This window comes from Mytilus galloprovincialis, chromosome 12 (assembly GCF_965363235.1).
Source record: "Mytilus galloprovincialis chromosome 12, xbMytGall1.hap1.1, whole genome shotgun sequence".
NCBI lineage: Eukaryota > Metazoa > Mollusca > Bivalvia > Mytilida > Mytilidae > Mytilus > Mytilus galloprovincialis.
The window spans coordinates 78,657,735-78,676,815 of record NC_134849.1 but is presented as its reverse complement, the minus strand read 5'-3'; the positions used below and the strand labels follow the sequence as shown (position 1 = coordinate 78,676,815).

Genomic DNA, 19,081 nt, shown 5'->3' with positions numbered 1-19,081 from the left:
CAAAACTCAAAAATCGATTGAGGGAAAACAAATCCGGATACAAACCAAAATTCGAGGAAGACACATGAACTATCAGAGAAAAACAACGATCAAACAACAGAACACTAAAGTGCAACAAAAACAAACTACAATGCAACATACATAGACACGAACTATTAGATAACAACTGTCATAATCCTAACTTGGTACGGAACATTTTTAGAAACAATGGTGGGGTGCACCTAGTTTTGTTGATAGCCAAACCTCATGATTAATTGTAATGTTTAATATACTGATAAAATGAAAACATTGCATGACGGGAATACATTACAAAATGTATGCAAGAACATCCAAGACAGAGAAATACATAAATAAAAAATATTGCGACATGATAACCACAGAACAACAGCACATAGCTAAAATTAATTTAGGACAGTACACTGAAATAGCTTAATAGAATAACGAATATTTGAAGTATTTTATAACAATTACAAGAATGTTAATGTAGAATTGTGTAAGAAATTGTTCAGCTAACTAGTATATAAAAAAGACAAAATTAACGAAGTCGAGGATAATTCAAAAAGGATTAATACTAATCAAATGTTAAAATCAAACGCTCAAAAACAACTTAAGGTGGTATGGGAGTCTAAAATAAAATGTTAAAATACAGGGCGCCGAATGGGACTCGTGTGGTTTTGTACTCGAAATTCAATTTTGTACGGACAAAAGTGAGTTTTGTTCAACAAAAATGAGTTCAGTTAAACAAAATTTGTAGCATACTACAAATTTAAAATTTTGTCATACAAAATTATCTTTTAGTGGACAAAAGTTACAAAAGTTACTTTTGTCATGACAAAATTCATTTTTGTAACACAGACTTTTCTTTTGTTACATAATTTGAAATTTTGTTACCCAATTTTGTAGACAAATTAGTTTAGTTTGAACTAATTTGCATACACAAAAACGAATTTTGTGACATAAAATTGAACTTTGTCTCACAAAAGTCAATTTTGTCTCACAAAAGTCAATTTTGTCTCACAAAAGTCAATTTTGTCTCACAAAAGTCAATTTTGTCTCACAAATGTTAATGTTGTCTCACAAATGATAATGTTGTCTCACAAAAGTCAATTTTGTCTCACAAAAGTCAATTTTGTCTCACAAAAGTCAATTTTTTGACGACAAAATTGAATTTTGTTTCACAAAAAGTAAATTTTGTCTCACAAAAAGTAAATTTTGTCTCACAAAAGTCAATTTTGTCTCACAAAAGTCAATTTTGTCTCACAAAAGTCAATTTTGTCTCACAAAGGTCAATTTTGTCTCACAAAGGTCAATTTTGTCTACAAAAATAAATTTTGTCTACAAAAATGAATTTTGTCTACAAAAATGAATTTTGTCTACAAAAATGAATTTTGTCTACAAAAATGAATTTTGTCTATAAAAATGAATTTTTGTCTACAAAAATGAATTTTGTCTACAAAAATGAATTTTGTCTACAAAAATGAATTTTGTCTACAAAAAAGAATTTTGTCTACAAAAATGAATTTTGTCTACAAAAATGAATTTCTTTTGACAAAAATGAATTTCTTTTGACAAAAATGAATTTTGTCGACAAAAATGAATTTTGTCGACAAAAATGAATTTTGTCGACAAAAAAGAATTTTGTCATGACAAAAATGAATTTTGTCGACAAAAATGAATTTTGTCATCACAAAATTGAGGTTCTCAGAAAACAAGTCTGTATAAAATAATTTTGTAAGACAAAAATGATTTTGTTATGACAGAATTGAATTTTGTACAAAACCATAAGAGTCCCATTCGGCGCCCCGTATAAAATGTGTTTATACTTTGACAAAACGTAGTATCTATTGATATATGTTCAAAAATATAATTAAAATTATAGGAAAAACACCATTTTTTTTTTTAGACTCTAAACAAAATGAAACAATTGTAAACTAAATGAGGGAAAGATAGCTTTCAGACATTACTTTGAGAATATCAAAAGAAAAGATAGGGTCACCGTACGTTTTTTCTGGCTAAATTACAAAATAGGAAAATTCCATGTAGATTCCTTAAGAAAATGCACTGCTTTAGAGTAATTTCCCCTTAAAATGCCATTTTAAAAACATTTCAAACAACCAAAAATAATCTACACTTATATACATTAATTTTTATAAGTTACATTCTTATAAAGAATGGCAGAAAGTCACCAACAGGTCTTCAATGTAGTGAGAAATTTCCGCACCCGGAGGCGTCCTTCAGCTGGCCATTAAACAAATATATACTAGTGCAGTGATAATGAACGCCATACTAATTTGCAAATTGTACACAAGAAACTAAAATTAAAATAATACAAGACTAACAAAGGCCACAGACTCTTGACTTGGGACAGGCGCAAAAATACGTTAAACATTTTTATGAGATCTCAGCCCTCCCCCTATACCTCTAGCCAATGTAGAAAAGTAAACGCATAACAATATGTACATTAAAAATCAGTTCAAGAGAAGTCCGAGTCTGAAGTCAGGAGATGTAACCAAAGAAAATAAACAAAATGACAATAATACATAAATAACAACAGACTACTAGCAGTTAACTGACATACCAGCCCCAGACTTCACTTAAACTGATTGAAAGATTATGATTTCATCATATGAATATCAGGCACAATCCTTCCCGTTAGGGGTAAAGTATCATAAAAATTCACATTAAATATCAGAATTCCTGTATAAAATTTTGCTAACTTGATATAAAAACTGGACCTTAGTTTCTCTGATTTTTACAATCCAAGATGGCGGTGGACACCTATACCACCTCAAACGAATTGATAACAGCTCTCATACTCCTGAACTGAAACAGACATTTTCTAATGTAAAAATATATGACAGTCGTATATTATATAGGCAACAATGCGTCAACAAGACAAACATACAATCATAAAGTAAAAATGTCAAAAATACGCGTACAGCCGTCAACAATGGGTCAACAAGAAAAACATACATAAAAAGTAAAAATGTCAATAATACGGGTACAACAGTCAATAATGTATTATAATCTAAATCACAATGAACATTTTTTAAGATAGCATGGTAAAAGGACCACATGCCTTTCTATATTGAGCTGAAATATTAAGGAAAATAATGTGACTGTTATATAGCTTTTAAAATTGTTTCCTAATTTTCGTTTTTTTTTTACTTCCAATTCATCACTTGTCAATAAGTAAGGAAAGCAAGATTCTTACCTGAAGAAAATTCAAAAAGTGAAAAAAATAGATAAGTGACAATTTTCTTGAGATTGTGCATGATGTCTGCTCAACGTCTGTCTAAGTTAAATTAGATATACAATATAGATGAAGAAGTGATGCTTTTTATTACTCATATTTTTTTCGTATATACATATCTCTCATTTTTTTTACCAGCTGTGGCAAGTAAAAACTTCCTTGTATAAAACGTAAGAAATCAATGACATATAAACGTAAATATCTGATGACAGTGTCTACTGTGGAATCATTTATTTGTGTGTGTATCTATTTTTTTTTGGTTAAAGAACATTTGTTGTCCATTCGTTTGATGTGTTTTTAGCATTTGATTTTGCCATTTAATTAGGGACTTTGCGTTTTGAATTTTCTTCGGAGTTCAGTATTTTTGTGATTTTACTTTTTGCATATTTGTGTATATTTAATAGCATGGTTTTGATAAAGTATGCATACATTCCTTTTGAAATCGTGTTTCTCCTGTATCGGAAAATTAGTATCAAACTAATATTAATGAATTCACAGTAGATGATTATTCAAAATTGCTACATATGCTGTTTTTCTTTGTGGTCAGGAGAAACTAACAGCAGTCTCTTCCCAATTTATTCTTTTGTACAGATATCTCATTAACAATCTTATAGTTTACATTGAAAACTTGCACAGGTAGCTTAAACACTTAAACTTGTGATACACAATAAAAAAAACAATCGTTGTTAAACGATGAAATACAGCAATAGACTTATACTATACCCCTGTTGACTTATATGATAAGTAAAACCTGAGATTGCAATAAGAAAGCGAAATCAAGTCATGTGCCTTCAAGATTAAATATAAATTTCGAGAATACACTGCTGAAAATTTTTCACGGATATTGTTATAAAAGTCTTTGTGGCGTTTTGTATTAAATCGTTTATCCAACTACATGTTGGTATTGTTATTGAACTATATCATCTACGATTTTTAAACTAGTGGTGGTTGTCTGGCAAAACAGTGTAAACAAAATAACCAAAATTAAAACACTTATATGTTTATTTTTCGTTCTGAACTGTTTACATAAAGAGAACTTTTTTTCAGTTTTATCTAACTTAAGAGAATCTGGGTTTTTAAAAACAAATTGTTGTGAAAGATGCATTTCTTTTAACATTTTTGATTACTCACTGGTACATGTTTGTTATAAAATATACCTTTAAAAAAAATCGATTCCAGAAATAAATCAGTTTTCTTGAAAATAATTGCCATTTTGAAAAAAAAGAAGATAATCCTCTATATGTTATAACAGTTTTCAAAATATTCATGCAGTGCGTTTTGGATTTAAACCAAATAATATTATCATTTAAAATCCGTCAGGCAAAGTTGTAATTTTTGGGTCCTTTTGGGGTACATATATCTTCAATTGTTAAGGTTTTTTTTATACATCCTCTGCTTTCTTATATTCGGATTTGAGCGTTACCAAAAAGGTAAACACAGTTAATCATTTCGGGTGCATACAATTTAGAACGTGTTGTTTTCATTTTTTTAAGAATAGCTATACATGTAACATGTTTCTTTCAACAAGTCTAACATGACATAAACTCCACCAAATTCTACCGTAAAAAGTACAACAATTTTCATGACTTTCTTAAAAAAAAAAGAGTGATTAAGAAAATAGTTTTAAGGTATTTGTGATCCAGTTTGCATTGTAGAAAGAAATTGATTTTATAAAATATTACAACATGGAAAGTACAATACATTCTTCCTTGTTGCAACTTTCAAGGGACTTCACCGATCACAGTCAATCTGTTCCCAGTAAACAATCCAACGTCGACATTACGTTGGGACAACGTAATACTATTGTTGTGACAACGTAGTAAATTTACGTTGTTACAACGTAATTTTGTGAACTCCCAGGTACGTGCTGACAACCATCCACACAACGTTGACACAACGTAATTTGTGACGTAATTTATTACCATCATAAGACGTTGTAACAACGTGATATCACAATGTTAAATGTTCCTTGTCCTCATTTTATTGCTAGGAGCAATAGTATTATCCATTTCAGATGTAAATGGGGTCAATATTTAAAAAGAAATAAGACATAATATTCAAAAAAGTCGATTTGGTATGATGGCTAATAAGACATCTCTCTATCTTAAATCAAATATTGTTGGTGTAAGCACTTGTAACTGTACAATCTGCAACATGATATCTTGGTATATGCTGCAATCTATAATAATTAGGGATTTATTGTCTAGAATATCGATTTCACTATGATAATTCTAGAATGTAGATTTAACTTTGAGGAAGGATTTTTTTTTTAATAAAATACGACAAACTACCTCATACACCTTAATATTTACTTATGAATCTATCAGCTGAATTCACTACACAATGAAGAGCTAGGAAAAGTGGTTGGGAAAAGGCCAAAAGCTGACCGTCTAGTTTACAAATGATATCAGACTTGTACCTCATGTCGTAACAACAATCACTATCCCTTTTCATAAATGTGACCTTCAGAAATTAGACTATTTACTGGGTTTGTAATAACATTAGAAACATGACAGGGTATGAGATCAACCCCAGAGTGATAATGTTTGTGTTGCTCATTCTTTAGTTTTCTATGTTGTGTCTTGTGTACTATCTTTCCGACGTAGTCGGTATAGTTTCAGTTTGTGCCCTTTGAACTTAAGGACGCTTAACTATGGCAACAGAATATGCATGCTCGAAATCCTTTCTGTGATTGGACAAAATGATGTGATGGTGGGTGATTTGGTTGTGTTTGAAAAAAACGTCTTGTTTATTATATCGTGATGGAAAGCAAGTGAAAAACTATAAATATTTGAAACCTATAATGGTTTACTTTTTAAATTGTTATTTGTATGGAGAGTTGTCTCATTGGCACTCACACCACATCTTCCTATACCTAGATCTTACAAAGATTTGTATTTTTATTAAAATAATTGTTTCTCCAATAGGTCTTTGCATCCGTGTAGGCTGTTTAGTCAGGACAATTATATAATTGTAATGTAAACTTTGTTGTACGAACGTACATGACTTTTAGAAGAACGCACCTACGCATATGAGATTTCCGGGGTTGGGGGGGGAGGTGGGGGGGGGGGTTTGGTGAATGCAAACAGAAAGATAGTAGGACCGAGAATACTGAACACAAACAGAGAAAACGTTATTTAAATGGTATCTTTGTGCTTCTGAAGGTTATCGAAATGATAGTTTTAAACATATACTCAAATTTAAATACATCGGATATCTTTTTTAAAGATAGTTCTTGTTTGACTGTTTGTCTACTTCTTTTTTAGTCATACATGGCGTTGTCAGTTTATTTTTCGATCTTTAAGTTAGCCCAAAGGCATTGTTCGCCCCTCTTTAACAAACATATATTCTACACAACTTATAAACGCTTCTCAATATATCACAAATGAAGTGAATACCTGAAATTCAATCAAATTAACTACTGCTTTTTCCGATAAGGGCCACATTAACCAATAAAAATACATGTAGATTATGTTTCTGATTTTTTTTATTTTCACTCAAATTTTAGTTTATATTTGAACAGTTATTCCAAATTATTGTTTTCTGCCATTTGATCAGCTGGTTGGTTGGTGTTGGTTTCAGGTCTCTGAAAAAATAAATAATCATTTATTATAAAATATAATTAAAAAAAATCAGATTCCAACTTATAAATTACAGCAGTTCTTTAAAAAAACTACCAACCGGTGTGAAAACATAATCAACATTTTTTCTATAGTTAGTCGTTAAATAAATCTTGTAGATTCATAATACATGTGTCGTGACTCAGATGTACCTTTGCCTATTATACACATTTTGATAATGTATATTAGAAATGTTAACATAATTTCAACCCTGAGTACATACTAATTTATTACTTTTTCAACCTTTGTTCTTATTTTAAATAAAAATTGTTTTTAAAATGTACATCTCCATAATGAAATTAGGGCTGTTCCAGAAAACATTATATCCCTTTCCCTCTGGGATAGCCCAATTTTACCCTATCACTCATAAAATTTAAAATAAATAAGAACAACTCTCTTTTGTATTTTGTCATTCATCAATTTAAGATATTCAAAAGATTTTTTAAAAATATATTTAAAATTTACAGCAATACAGCAACCCTTATAATATATCATATGCCAATGAAAGCAATTTATTGATAAACAAAATTAATAAAAGAGCTCTCAAAGGAACAAGTTGATAATATGTTAATCTTATTTGTTGACATAGTTAGCAACTTACACCACAATTGTCGAAAACTTTAGCAAATTGAAACTGGATGTTTATAAGTAAATATCATTCCACTTTTGAATGGACTTCCAGATGCCTTTTCATCATGAGAATTAAAATACAATTTGTAAACAATAACTGCACTGTACAGTTCAGACCTTGGATTTGAAAGTGATTTTTTTTACCACAGTGATGTGTACAATAATTTTAACTTAGCGTAGTATTACATACCAATTTCTTTTTAAATTCAGGGTTTTCCAATTCCCTGATAATCTCCAGCAACTCCTCTTCAGATTTAGCTGGAGATTGTATCACATCCTCAATAATGACATCCTTGGGGCCTGATTTGGATGACAAGATTTCCCCAAACATCTCCTTCATTTCCTTTTGGTTGTCTCTGATCTCTGCCAAATTTTCAAGAATAATCCTCTGAGTGGCTGAAAGGAAAACAATGTACCTTGAATAAGAAATTAAATACTGCTATTTCAGCAATGATTGCAATGAATATGACAGTGTTGTCAAAATATTGATCTTTTTTAAGTGAAAGAAGCAGTAATTTCCTCTAAATGGCAATTATTAATGCACAGAATAATTTCTAAATTTACAGTAATATATATGAAAACACATTTTCCAACTGTTAATAGAAGTATATATATCAATATAACACAATACAAATTTATAATGATATTAATATATTAATATATCGTATATGAACTTGTCGAGCCATGGTTATTTCATAACTTTTCATATAGAGACCAATTACCTTCAATAGTGTCAACCCTTCTTTTCAATGGCATTTGTAATCCAGGCAGATTATCTAAATAAAAGAAAATGTTAAGATAAGGAAAATTGTTAAAGCTGATTGATATTTTTGAAAATTCTTTTATTCAGTCTTTTTATGGCAGTTTTTTAACATATTAAAGCAACTAACATGTATACTATTGTTTATTTCTTTCTTATTCCATGACTAACAACAATGTGTCCAAAGTACACGGTTGCCCTAATAGCACTATCATTTTCTATGTTCAGTGGATTGGTAAATTTGAGTCAAAAAACTAATTTGGCAATATATCATAGAGAACATGTGTACCAAGTTTTAAATTGATTGGACTTCAACTTCATCAAACTACCTTTACCAAAAACTTTAACCCGAAGCAGGACAGACGGACGAACAGATCAGAAAACAAAATGCCTCTCTACTATCGTAGGTGGGGCTTAAAATAGATGTGTCTGTCTAACAACTGCATTTTTTTTATTCCTGGCTAGATGCATAGGTTCTGATTTTCTAGGTCATTACTAAAAGAATATGTATCCACAGTACACTGAAGCCTCACTATCATATTGTTACTAACTTACTTGTATCATGTGGAGGCCAATCTGCTGCTGGTGTTGGTGTCATTGATGACCTTACCATCCCTGGTGATGGTGTCATCAATGGTGACGGGGCTGTCAATGACCTGCTGCTACCAGACCTCATTGTTGATGGTGATAAACTTGATCTTGTCAATTCACCTGTCAAGCTTCTGTTGAGTTGTCTAAATGACGATTCTGTTCTGAAATCTAAATTATATTATATATAAATATACTAAATAAATAAATGATTTGGACAATACATTGAAGGTATAAAAAGTCATGAGAATTCCGAATGCAATTAGGTTATATCCGGGCACTCTGGTTCTAAACCTTGGTTCCATCTGGGTTTTCTGGTTCTGAACCTTGGTTCTTTGGTTCGAAACCATGGTAACTGGTTCAACATCCGGGTTGTTTGGTTAAAGCAACCCAACTTCTTGGTTCCATCTGGGTTCTATTCTAGAATATTCTAATGTTCCCGTTGAACATAACAGAAGATAACCGCAAGTCTCCGAATAAAAAGGTAAAGTAGGTCAAAGACGCTAAAATTATTTTATAACATTAAACATTTTGGCATCGACGGTAAAGGAAGTTATATAAGGTATTTATCTTCTCATTTTAATTATTTTGATAAGGAATCTAGATAAAAATAAAGCATCGTATAGATTTTTAAAACAAACCGAAGTATAATACGTACAGTACATCGAACATCCTTTTATTTAATTCCGTCATTTTTTTTTCTTTTTTTTTTCCTTTACTCATCCCTTATTTACGTAAATATGTCTAGACAGTGGCGGATCCAGAACTTTTACGAAGGGAGACACGCTCCAGTCATGCTTCAATGATTCCCTATATAATCAACCAAATTTTTCCCACGAAGGCCTCCCCCCCTGGATCCGCCTCTTGGTTCCATCTGGGTTCTATTCTAGATCATTCTAATGTTCCCGTTGAAAATAACAGAAGATAACCGCAAGTCTCCGAATAAAAAGGTAAAGTAGGTCAAAGACGCTAAAATTATTTTATAACATTAAACATTTTAGCATCGACGGTAAAGGAAGCTATAAGGTATTTATCTTCTCAATTTAACTATTTTGATAAGAAAACTAGATAAAAATACAGCATCGTATAGATTTTTAAAACAAACCGAAGTATACAGTACATCGAACATCCTTTTATTTAATTCAGTCATTTTGTTTTCTTTTTTTCCCTTTAAAAATCCCTTATTTACGTAAATATGTCTAGACAGTGGCGGATCCAGAACTTTTCCTAAGGAGGGCCCGCTCCATTCATGCTTCAATGATTCCTATATAATCAACAAAATTTTTCCCACAAAGGCGGGGGGGGGGTGGGGGGTGGCGCCAATGCTAGGAGTTTTAAAACCACCCAATTAGGACATGATGTTTATATGGCTAACGATATGTGCATCTAGCCACTTGACCAGTTGACGACTTGCATATATATTTGATTGCACATTTATTATCAAGTTCGACTGAATTTTTTTTAATGGCTTTTTAATAATGTCAGATTTGAAAGAAATACATGTGATGTATATGTAAGAAATCTTTTTGTTCAAAACAGAATGTTAAAAGACATATAAATGAAAGTTATGATCAATAAGTTGGTAAGCTTTCATTAGTTGGAAGAAAAGTCATAAAATATAATAAAATATATAATAATGTACAATAAATTTGTCAAATTTGATACTCATTCAGTCGTTGTGAAGGGCATGCATATAATCATTCGACCAAAAAAAAGAAATCAAGATTAAGATTGAATATTTTTATAATAAAATTATATGTACATGTGTTAATGACAGTGCTAGTGGGATGTGTATCACCAGCACAATAGTAAGAACTTCTGTGTTAGCGCCATGATTTAGGAATATGAAGAGTTACACGTACTAGTCCGTCTGTCCAGAATGTCACATACAACCGGGTTCCGCACTTCTTACTTTAGTTTCCCACAACCAAATACTACAAAACTTATACACAATATATAAAAGAAGCTGGTGCATGAGTGCCAATAAGAACTCTCCACAAGAGACTAAATGACACAGAAATTAACAATTATAAAATGTAGCCTAGGTCACCACACGGTCTTCAACAATGAGCAAGGTTCATACCGCAAGGTCAGCTATTAATGCACCGACATGACAATGTAAAACAATTCAAACGAGAAAACAAACGGTCTAATTCATGTACAAAAAAATAAACGAAAAACAAGATAGGCACGTGCATATAAAATGAGGCGCGGTTAAAAATGTTAGAGGGATCCCAACCCTCCCCCTTATGTGGCATGAGTGCCAATGAGAACTCTCCACAAAATACCAGATGACACAAACACTAACAACTATAGGTCATATACAGATTTCAACAGTGAGCAAAGTCAATACCGCATATAGTCAGCAATAAAAGGCACTGAAATGACATTGTAAAACAATAATCAAACGAGAAAATAAACAAACAAATTTATGTACAAAAAATGAACGAAAAACAAGTATGTAACACATAAAAAACGACATTCATTGGATTACAGGCTCTTGACTTACCACAAGCACATACATACCGAATAAGGAGGGGTTGAACATGTAAGCGGGATCCCCACCTCAACACAAAATCAAATTTGAAATTTTTAAGTGTCACTTTTACCGTTCAAGAGTTATCATGTCCCTTTAAAAAATATAAGAAGTGCTGACTCTTTCGTTTCCTTTCTCTTAAATAAGTTTGACTCAATCAAATGTAAGGAACCTTATACGCGATTCACATTACCCCATAACACAGATCTATGAAGCTCAATATTGGGTCCCGATGGCGTCACTGTTCATGATTTTTTTAGATGTAAAAAGTTGTGGTACGAGTACCAATGATACAAATGTCAACCCGGAGCCTTGAGATAGGAAAACTGCTAATCTAGTGTTTCCGTTCTTTAACTTTAATTTGCCTCAGCCAAATGTTTTGAAACTTATTCGCAATGCTTATGGTCACATTTTTAGTACGGTCAAAACTACGCGAATCCTGCATCTATATGTGGACGTTTACTATTTTTTTTCACAAGCAGGGGCATCTGTGATTAATAGATATATTCTACATTTATTTCAGTAATCAGCTTATTTTCTTCCATTGAATTCTTTTTTAAATAGACTTAACTTGCACATTCTTTTTCAGGATCTCGGTGCAGTTTGGTAACAGACAGTGATATTTCAAGTTAAATGTGACCAACTTAACAACGTGTTTCACTAGATTGAGCTCTCTGTCTTAGTGTACTTTAATGGTTCTTAGCATTGAGTTCAGTTTATTGCTATGCGTATACCTTCTGTGTGAATTTTTATGATGTAAAAGCAGACATTCCACACCTACATGTCCATGAAATGAAATCTAAGGTAAAATGATTGAAACATTTTGCATTATCTATCACAACTGACAGCACACGATGCTACTGAAGCAGTAAATTTTCTTACTTGATATTCACGGAAATTAAAGGATTTAGTTTCATCTGAACCAAACATTCTTAAAAATTGAGAATGGAAATGTGGAATGTGTAAAAGAGACAGTAACAATGTCAAAAGAGCAGAAAGCAGTCAAAGGCCACTTATGAGTCCTCATAGCTGACTATGCGGTGTGAACTTTGCTCATTGTTGAAGGCCGTACGGTGACCTATAGTTGTTAATGTCTGTGTCATTTTGGTCTTTTATGGATAGTTGTTTCATTGGCAACCATACCACATTTTCTTTTTTATATCTTCAACAAAGCGAGAAAATCCCTCGACCAGAGTCGGGCTTCGGATGGCCCTTAACAAAATGTATACCAGTTCAAACTCCAAATTATAAAATAAACTTACCATTAAAAACATACAAGACTAACAAAAACCAGAGACTCCTGACTTGACGTCAAGGTAATCATACCAAGAGACACATCCAATATGCAAATGTCAAGAGTCATAGTCTGGTCTAGAGATCCTTGTAAAAAAAACCAAAGCGGATTTTGATAAAAGGGTCATGGTGGTACACAAAACTAACAATATATCTTATGTATCTAATATATCTTAGAAGATGTGGTACGAGTGCCAATCATACAGTTAATTCTCCATTTAATTCAAACAAAATATACAAGTTTTACATTGAGGGCAAAGGTCAAGCTTACATGAAGTTTCTCCTGCCAATAGACTCATCATCTTATGACAATACATCTACATGCCACATATTCAGAAGCAAGGTCAATTGAAAATTATATTTTGAGGTCAAGGTAATATATCGAGGAACACACTGCAACATGATGACACACATGTATATGCATACATGTAGGTCAGGAGTCAAAAAGTCAAAGTCTGATCAAATGTTCCATGAAAAAAATACACAGAGCAGTCTTGCACGAAAGCTCATCATGGTACACGTAACAATGTCTTATGTCATGATTCACTACACATGCAAAATATAGAAAACCTAGCGCAGAGACAGAAACACAAGACATATAACTAAACTCAATTGAATGGTACTTGTATTTCAGGTCACTACAATTGCCTTCAACAAAGAATATAAACTCTCGCAACAATTATACAATGCAAAGTTGACCCCGTCTTTAACTAAAGTTTGAGCAGGATTCTTTGCAACGATCATCTTAACACATATAATTGAGAATCGAGTCGTGCAGTTATGTCAAGAAATTAAAACGGTAAGATTAGACTATAAAACAGTAAAAACTAGCCTAAGGGTTTACCATTAATTTTTAACCCAACCATATGATAGTACTATGGTAAACTTATGGAAACACATGATACAGTCATGAAATTGAATATTTGAAATAGTATGACCAGAAAAATACAAGACAGAGTTGTAAACTAAAGAAACTAATGATACATATCGAATTTTTAATCCCAATGTACAAATTAGGAACCGTAGTTTTCATTCAATTTATTTATCTAAAATGTACGCTTGGGTTAAACAATGGAAATTAACACTGTATATTTATATAAACGATCAATCTTGTAAAATAACAAATAAATAAATAAATAAACAAATCAATTTCAGACTCCAAAATATAGTACAGTATGCTTACTAAACGACAGAAACTTGCAATAAATTAAAGATTAAATGGTGGAACAATATTATCACATTTGAACAGCAATTCAAGCTAGGTTTTCACTGATGAGATTATATTAAAAGTAAAATATGTCTTCCCACTTCTAATCTTATCTTTATTTCAAAGCCTTCTCCAATGAATACGTATTGTGGATAATGATAAGCGATGGCCATTCTTTGATCTAAACAGTTCAAATATATATGAAACAGATCAAAATATTTTTTTTTTAAAAAGGGGTCCCAACTCAGGATAAAGGTGGTGTTCTAACTATATGTCCTAATTCAAATGCATTGTTTCAATCCCTGACCACGCCCCCCTTTTTGGATCTACCACTGATATCTATTCAAGAAGCACAAATGAGTTTTTAATGGCAATTAAATGATACAGGAAAGCCTCACTATCATGTTGTTACTAACTTACTTCTATCAAGTGGTGACATATCTACTGCTGGTGATAGCGTCAACTGTCTATCAATTTCTGGTGATAGGGCTGCCAATGAACTCCTTGTACTGAATCCCGTTGTTGACGTTGATGAGGTTGATGGCCTGGTTTTTTCTTGGGGCAAACTTCTGGTTAATGGAGAAAGCATTGGAGGCATTGGCAGTTTTAAAACTTTTTTGGATGAACATGGTGGTTCATCTTCATGATCCGAGTCTTCTGAAAAAAATATATACAAAAGAAATGACTTGAAAAATAAAGTTATATACATTTTTTTTCAATCAACAGGCTACCCTATATTTAATCTACCAAACTAGACCACAGGTCATAAAAGAATTTCTACTAACAATCAAAAGAATCTATACATGATTTTTCAAAAGTTATCTTCAGAGCAAAAAACATTGTTTCAAAACCAGTTGTCTTTCTTTTGCAATCTAGATTCAGATGCAATATATCTTCTCCAGGAGGTCAACTGAATCAACTTTTGAACTTGGGTGCCAAATTTTTTAAAAGGCTTTTACATAGTAAAATGAAGTTAACTGAAGACTAAAATTGCCTACAAAACATCAACCAAATGATTAATACAAAATACTGTAAATTAAGAAATTATTGCGAAAATGCGACAGGGTAATATTAGCAATAATTGAAACTCACATGTCTAAATTTTGTATGTGCTTTAAACAGGATTTTTCTCAATATCGCAAATCTTAAAATTGCATTTGAGTCTAAAATGACAAAATCCAAAAATTATATATATACATGTATTACAATCTGGAATACTGGCATATTTTTGAGGCCTTTTAATTGTCCTAGATTTTGTCTGGACTGGCTGAACATTGACAGGGCTATTTATCTGTACTGGCTGGACATTGACAGGGCTATCTGTCTGGGTTTCCCCCTGAATCTGATCCTCACTCTCTACATTGGATGTGTCTAAAGCTAACTTTGACTTCATTACAGCCATTTCAAATGAATCTGCAAATTCAAAATTTAAGTATTAATTTGTAAAGACATTAAACAAACTTGTATACAATGTACAGTTACGTGTTATAAAATGTAAAGCACAGTCAGTTTTCTAGTTTGGCCAAAGATATGTTATTTAATTTTCAAAACAATCATCAAATTTATATTTTAAAAGTTCAATATAAAATCTACGGCACCTAAAACTACTTTAAAGTGGCACAGTTATGACATCACAATAGCTTTCATTAATTTACAGTATTAGACAATTTCATTTAGCTTGTAAGCTCAAAGTAAAGGGGGTTCAGCTCTTAAAGTCTAAACATTGTTGTGTTTTTAACTTCTTAATAAGATAAATTTCTTTACCTGTAGATGCAAATATACGGACGGAAAAAATCATCCACCTTTCCTCGTCAGGTACTTCCCCTTTTCTTGCTCTGGCACTCTGGTTGTTAAAGGGCCATTAACATGCATGTTCCTTTAAAAAAATATATATAGTCAATGATAAGAAAATCTTAACATTTAATACTTCTTGAAAGTTATATGTACTTGTATATAAAAAAATTTCGGAGTGAAATAAAAATGTGTTTGCTGTTTGTTCCCTTAAAATATTGGACATTCATAAATAATTCTATTGGACATTTTTCAACAATTTCTTTATTTATCGATAAATTAGATATTTTCTCATTTTATGCATGTGATAATGATGTGTTTGTTTCAATCTACATGTGTTAACTGTTTACCAGTATCAACAAGAATGTGTCCATAGTACACGGATGCCCCACTCGCATTATCATTTTTTTCTATGTTCAGTGGACCGTGAAATTGGAATCAAAAGTCTAATTTGGCAATTAAATTAGAAAGATCATATCATAGGGAACATGTGTACTAAGTTTGAAGTTGATTGGACTTCAACTTCATCAAAAACAACCTTGACCAAAAACTTTAACCTGAACGAACGGACGGAAGGACGGACGGACAGACCAGACAACATAATGCCCCTCTACTATCGTAGGTTGGGCATAAGAATAGGTTGCTACCTAATTCAGACAACTATTTTTTGTTTTTGTTTAATGTTTTGTAAATGTCAGTACCTTTTCCAAGGTAGATTTATAATTGCCAAAATTTACAACAATTGATTTTGGATGCATAGCAGTCAGTGCTTTAAATAGCTATAATAATGTGTTTCTTTCAGTTCTTACCCCTTCCAATGTTTCTCTTAGCCATTTTTTGTGTGCCACTGCCACTGAATCATCCTTAAAACCTACTACTACATACTGCTTTAACATCTGAAATGAAGAAAATAGTTTTAACGTGGTTAAATCACCAATTAGAAATACTCCTGAATAATTACATTAATTTTCATTATCCTTGACAATGAATAGAATGTAAAAATATGAAAATGTGAGCTACAATGTACATGTAGTGTTCAACAAATTTTATAAATTTTTGTCAATGCATGTACAGGTTTCTGCTATTAATGATTTTAACCCAGTTAAATTTCTTCTAAAAAGAATATTTAATACAATGAATAACTACATGTGCAGTCTGCATGGTTAGCCACTACATTTTGTAGTTTCATGCCCCAGACTAGTAATTTTTTACAAAGTTTTGTTTGGACCAATAAGAAAAATGTCAGAATACGGGTCTTTGGAATAGTAGTTTTTGGTGCAAACTGCATATGTACCTAAAATAATAACAATCTAATTTTAAAAATAAAATTTCACTCAGATGAAACCTGTTGTCAAGGTTAAAAGCCTGAAATTTGGAAGCGTACTGATATGGCACATGTATTTTTTTTAAGTTCATACATGTATTTGTATTTGATTTACATGTGAGCATACAAATTGATACTCGAAAAATCAATCAAATGAAATGCAACTGGGTTTTCATATGCCTAAGAACTCTAATGAAATATTAAAAGTACTTGCATGATGTTGATTGAGGTCAATTAAGGAAAAATATGTGTTCAATTGTTTTCGTCTCTTTGACACATTCCCTTAACTTCCATTCTTTTGTATACTCATTATTATGTTCCCTTAAATTACATGCGGAAAGGTTTGTGCAACAATGTTAGTTTTTCAAGTACATTTACATCAGATTCAACTCATTCAAGTTATGCATTTTTTTTAGGTTTAACTTACCTCTAAAAATCATGCAGAATTGCTAAAAAGGTAACATGCAAATCAACATCTTTGTTGATCACATTTGCTTGACGATTAAGCAGTCCAAAATCAAGCATTTTCATCTGAGAATAACGTTTCAGGAATTTGTATCCTCCAATAATTCTCGAGTCGCATGTCATATTAAAAATAGCTTCTCCCCTTGAATACACACGAAACAAGATTGATTTACCTCCATTTACTTCAGACTCCTGTCTCACACCAACAACTTCACAGCAAGTGTGATTGTTCAAAACAAAAGCATTATTTGGTTTCTTGTTGGAAATGTTGGGAATGACTGTTTCAACTTTTTTCGATTGTAAATTATCTAGCTCACTAATTCTTTTAACAATTTGGGATAGCGGATTTTTTCCAGATCGTATCATTTTTTTTAAGTGTTGCATATGATTTTCAAAGGAAAATGCTGCACAGTTATCTAAACAGCCATATTCCTTTGCATCATCAGCCAAATGCACCATGCTGTAGACTAGTATCTCTTCTCCATATAAAATTTGAGCCTGTGATACAAAATACACCAATAATTCCTTTGCATAATCTACATAATTTTCAATTAAAACTGGACTTACGAGTATAGTCATGGCAACTGAAAAACTTAAGAAATGTTCATATAGCTCTTTCTTTAGTACACCTTTTAACACAAGCTTACAAGTGTAAAGTAAGAACTGCCTGTATTCTGTGGCCTTCCAATAGTCAATTTCATCCAAACCTCTAGGTTTCCTTGCACATTTTTTTGGAATGAATTTAGACAATTGGACAAGTCGTGTACTGATTTCTTCAATATTTCCAAATGATATTTTGGTCTCCTTCTTTTTACCACGCATCCAAAGTTATAGTAATCTTTTCATGACACCAAGACAAGCCGGATGCATGTAGTCAATAGGAAATGATTTTATCATATCTATTGGAAGATCACAAAACGGGGATCTGGTACGGTGATGTTCTGGCTGGGTTTGGGTACGAAAAGATCAGTCTGTCCTGTATGGTAAGTTTTCTATTTCTGGATAAGTCATCCTGCCTTTCCATACACCTCTCTGTCCATATCTATCACAACCGCAATAACCACTGTAAAGTTTAACTCCTTTAATCATTGCCTTTGCTGGAGCATTACAAACAATGCATTTTAAACCTATGTTGATATGTTTTTCGTTTAACATTATTCCTCTTTGAAGCAGTATATCTAATTCATTAATTACTTCATTCAAAAAGTCTAAGCTTTGTGGTTTGGAAGTTCCCAATGTTAATGTAACTGCAAAAACTTTCATTGGTTTCAAATTTATACCACACAAGACTGGCCAAAGTGCTTTTTTTGAACTTTTAAATAATGGCAAACCATCAATATTTAACCTTATTTCTACCCTGTTAACCTGGCTAATTAACTCACATGGATACTTTTCCAGATTAGTTTTTAGTCCTTTCTCCAAACCAAAATTATAGTACTCCATACCTGATACAACTTGTGTGTCAATATGTCTTTTTGTTTGTATAAAGTCCTTGCAGTGGAAGGTAGATTTTTGTGTCCATTCTTAATTAAAATCCTGAGCAACTTGTCAAGTGCATTTTTTAGTCGCCCACTCTGAAAGATCAGTTAAAATAATTGAACTGTCACGTTCACC

The 19,081-nt window shown here is 31.9% G+C and overlaps 1 protein-coding gene and 1 long non-coding RNA gene across 2 annotated transcripts in view; both read right to left on the bottom strand.

The window, feature by feature from the left end:
* Positions 1 to 19,081, bottom strand: part of LOC143054958 (uncharacterized) — a 181,794-nt gene that overhangs the window by 35,711 nt on the left and 127,002 nt on the right. The window lies entirely within an intron of this gene.
* LOC143055152 (uncharacterized) lies at positions 6,777 to 8,861 on the bottom strand. The gene is made up of 4 exons (XM_076228293.1): positions 8,819 to 8,861; positions 8,226 to 8,279; positions 7,694 to 7,899; positions 6,777 to 6,839 (listed from the first exon to the last, which is right to left on the bottom strand). The coding sequence occupies exons 1-4, from the start codon at positions 8,859 to 8,861 to the stop codon at positions 6,777 to 6,779; spliced, it is 366 nt and encodes a 121-aa protein (XP_076084408.1).

Bases quoted from the DNA above. Each gene is read 5' to 3' on its own strand.
- LOC143055152 (XM_076228293.1), bottom strand. From the start codon at position 8,861: ATGACACCAACACCAGCAGCAGATTGGCCTCCACATGATACAA. The intron at 8,280-8,818 runs GTAAGTTAGTAA...TCTTTTATTTAG, and splicing joins TTGGCCTCCACATGATACAA to ATAATCTGCCTGGATTACAA. The intron at 6,840-7,693 runs GTATGTAATACT...TTATTTTTTCAG, and splicing joins CTGAATTTAAAAAGAAATTG to AGACCTGAAACCAACACCAA.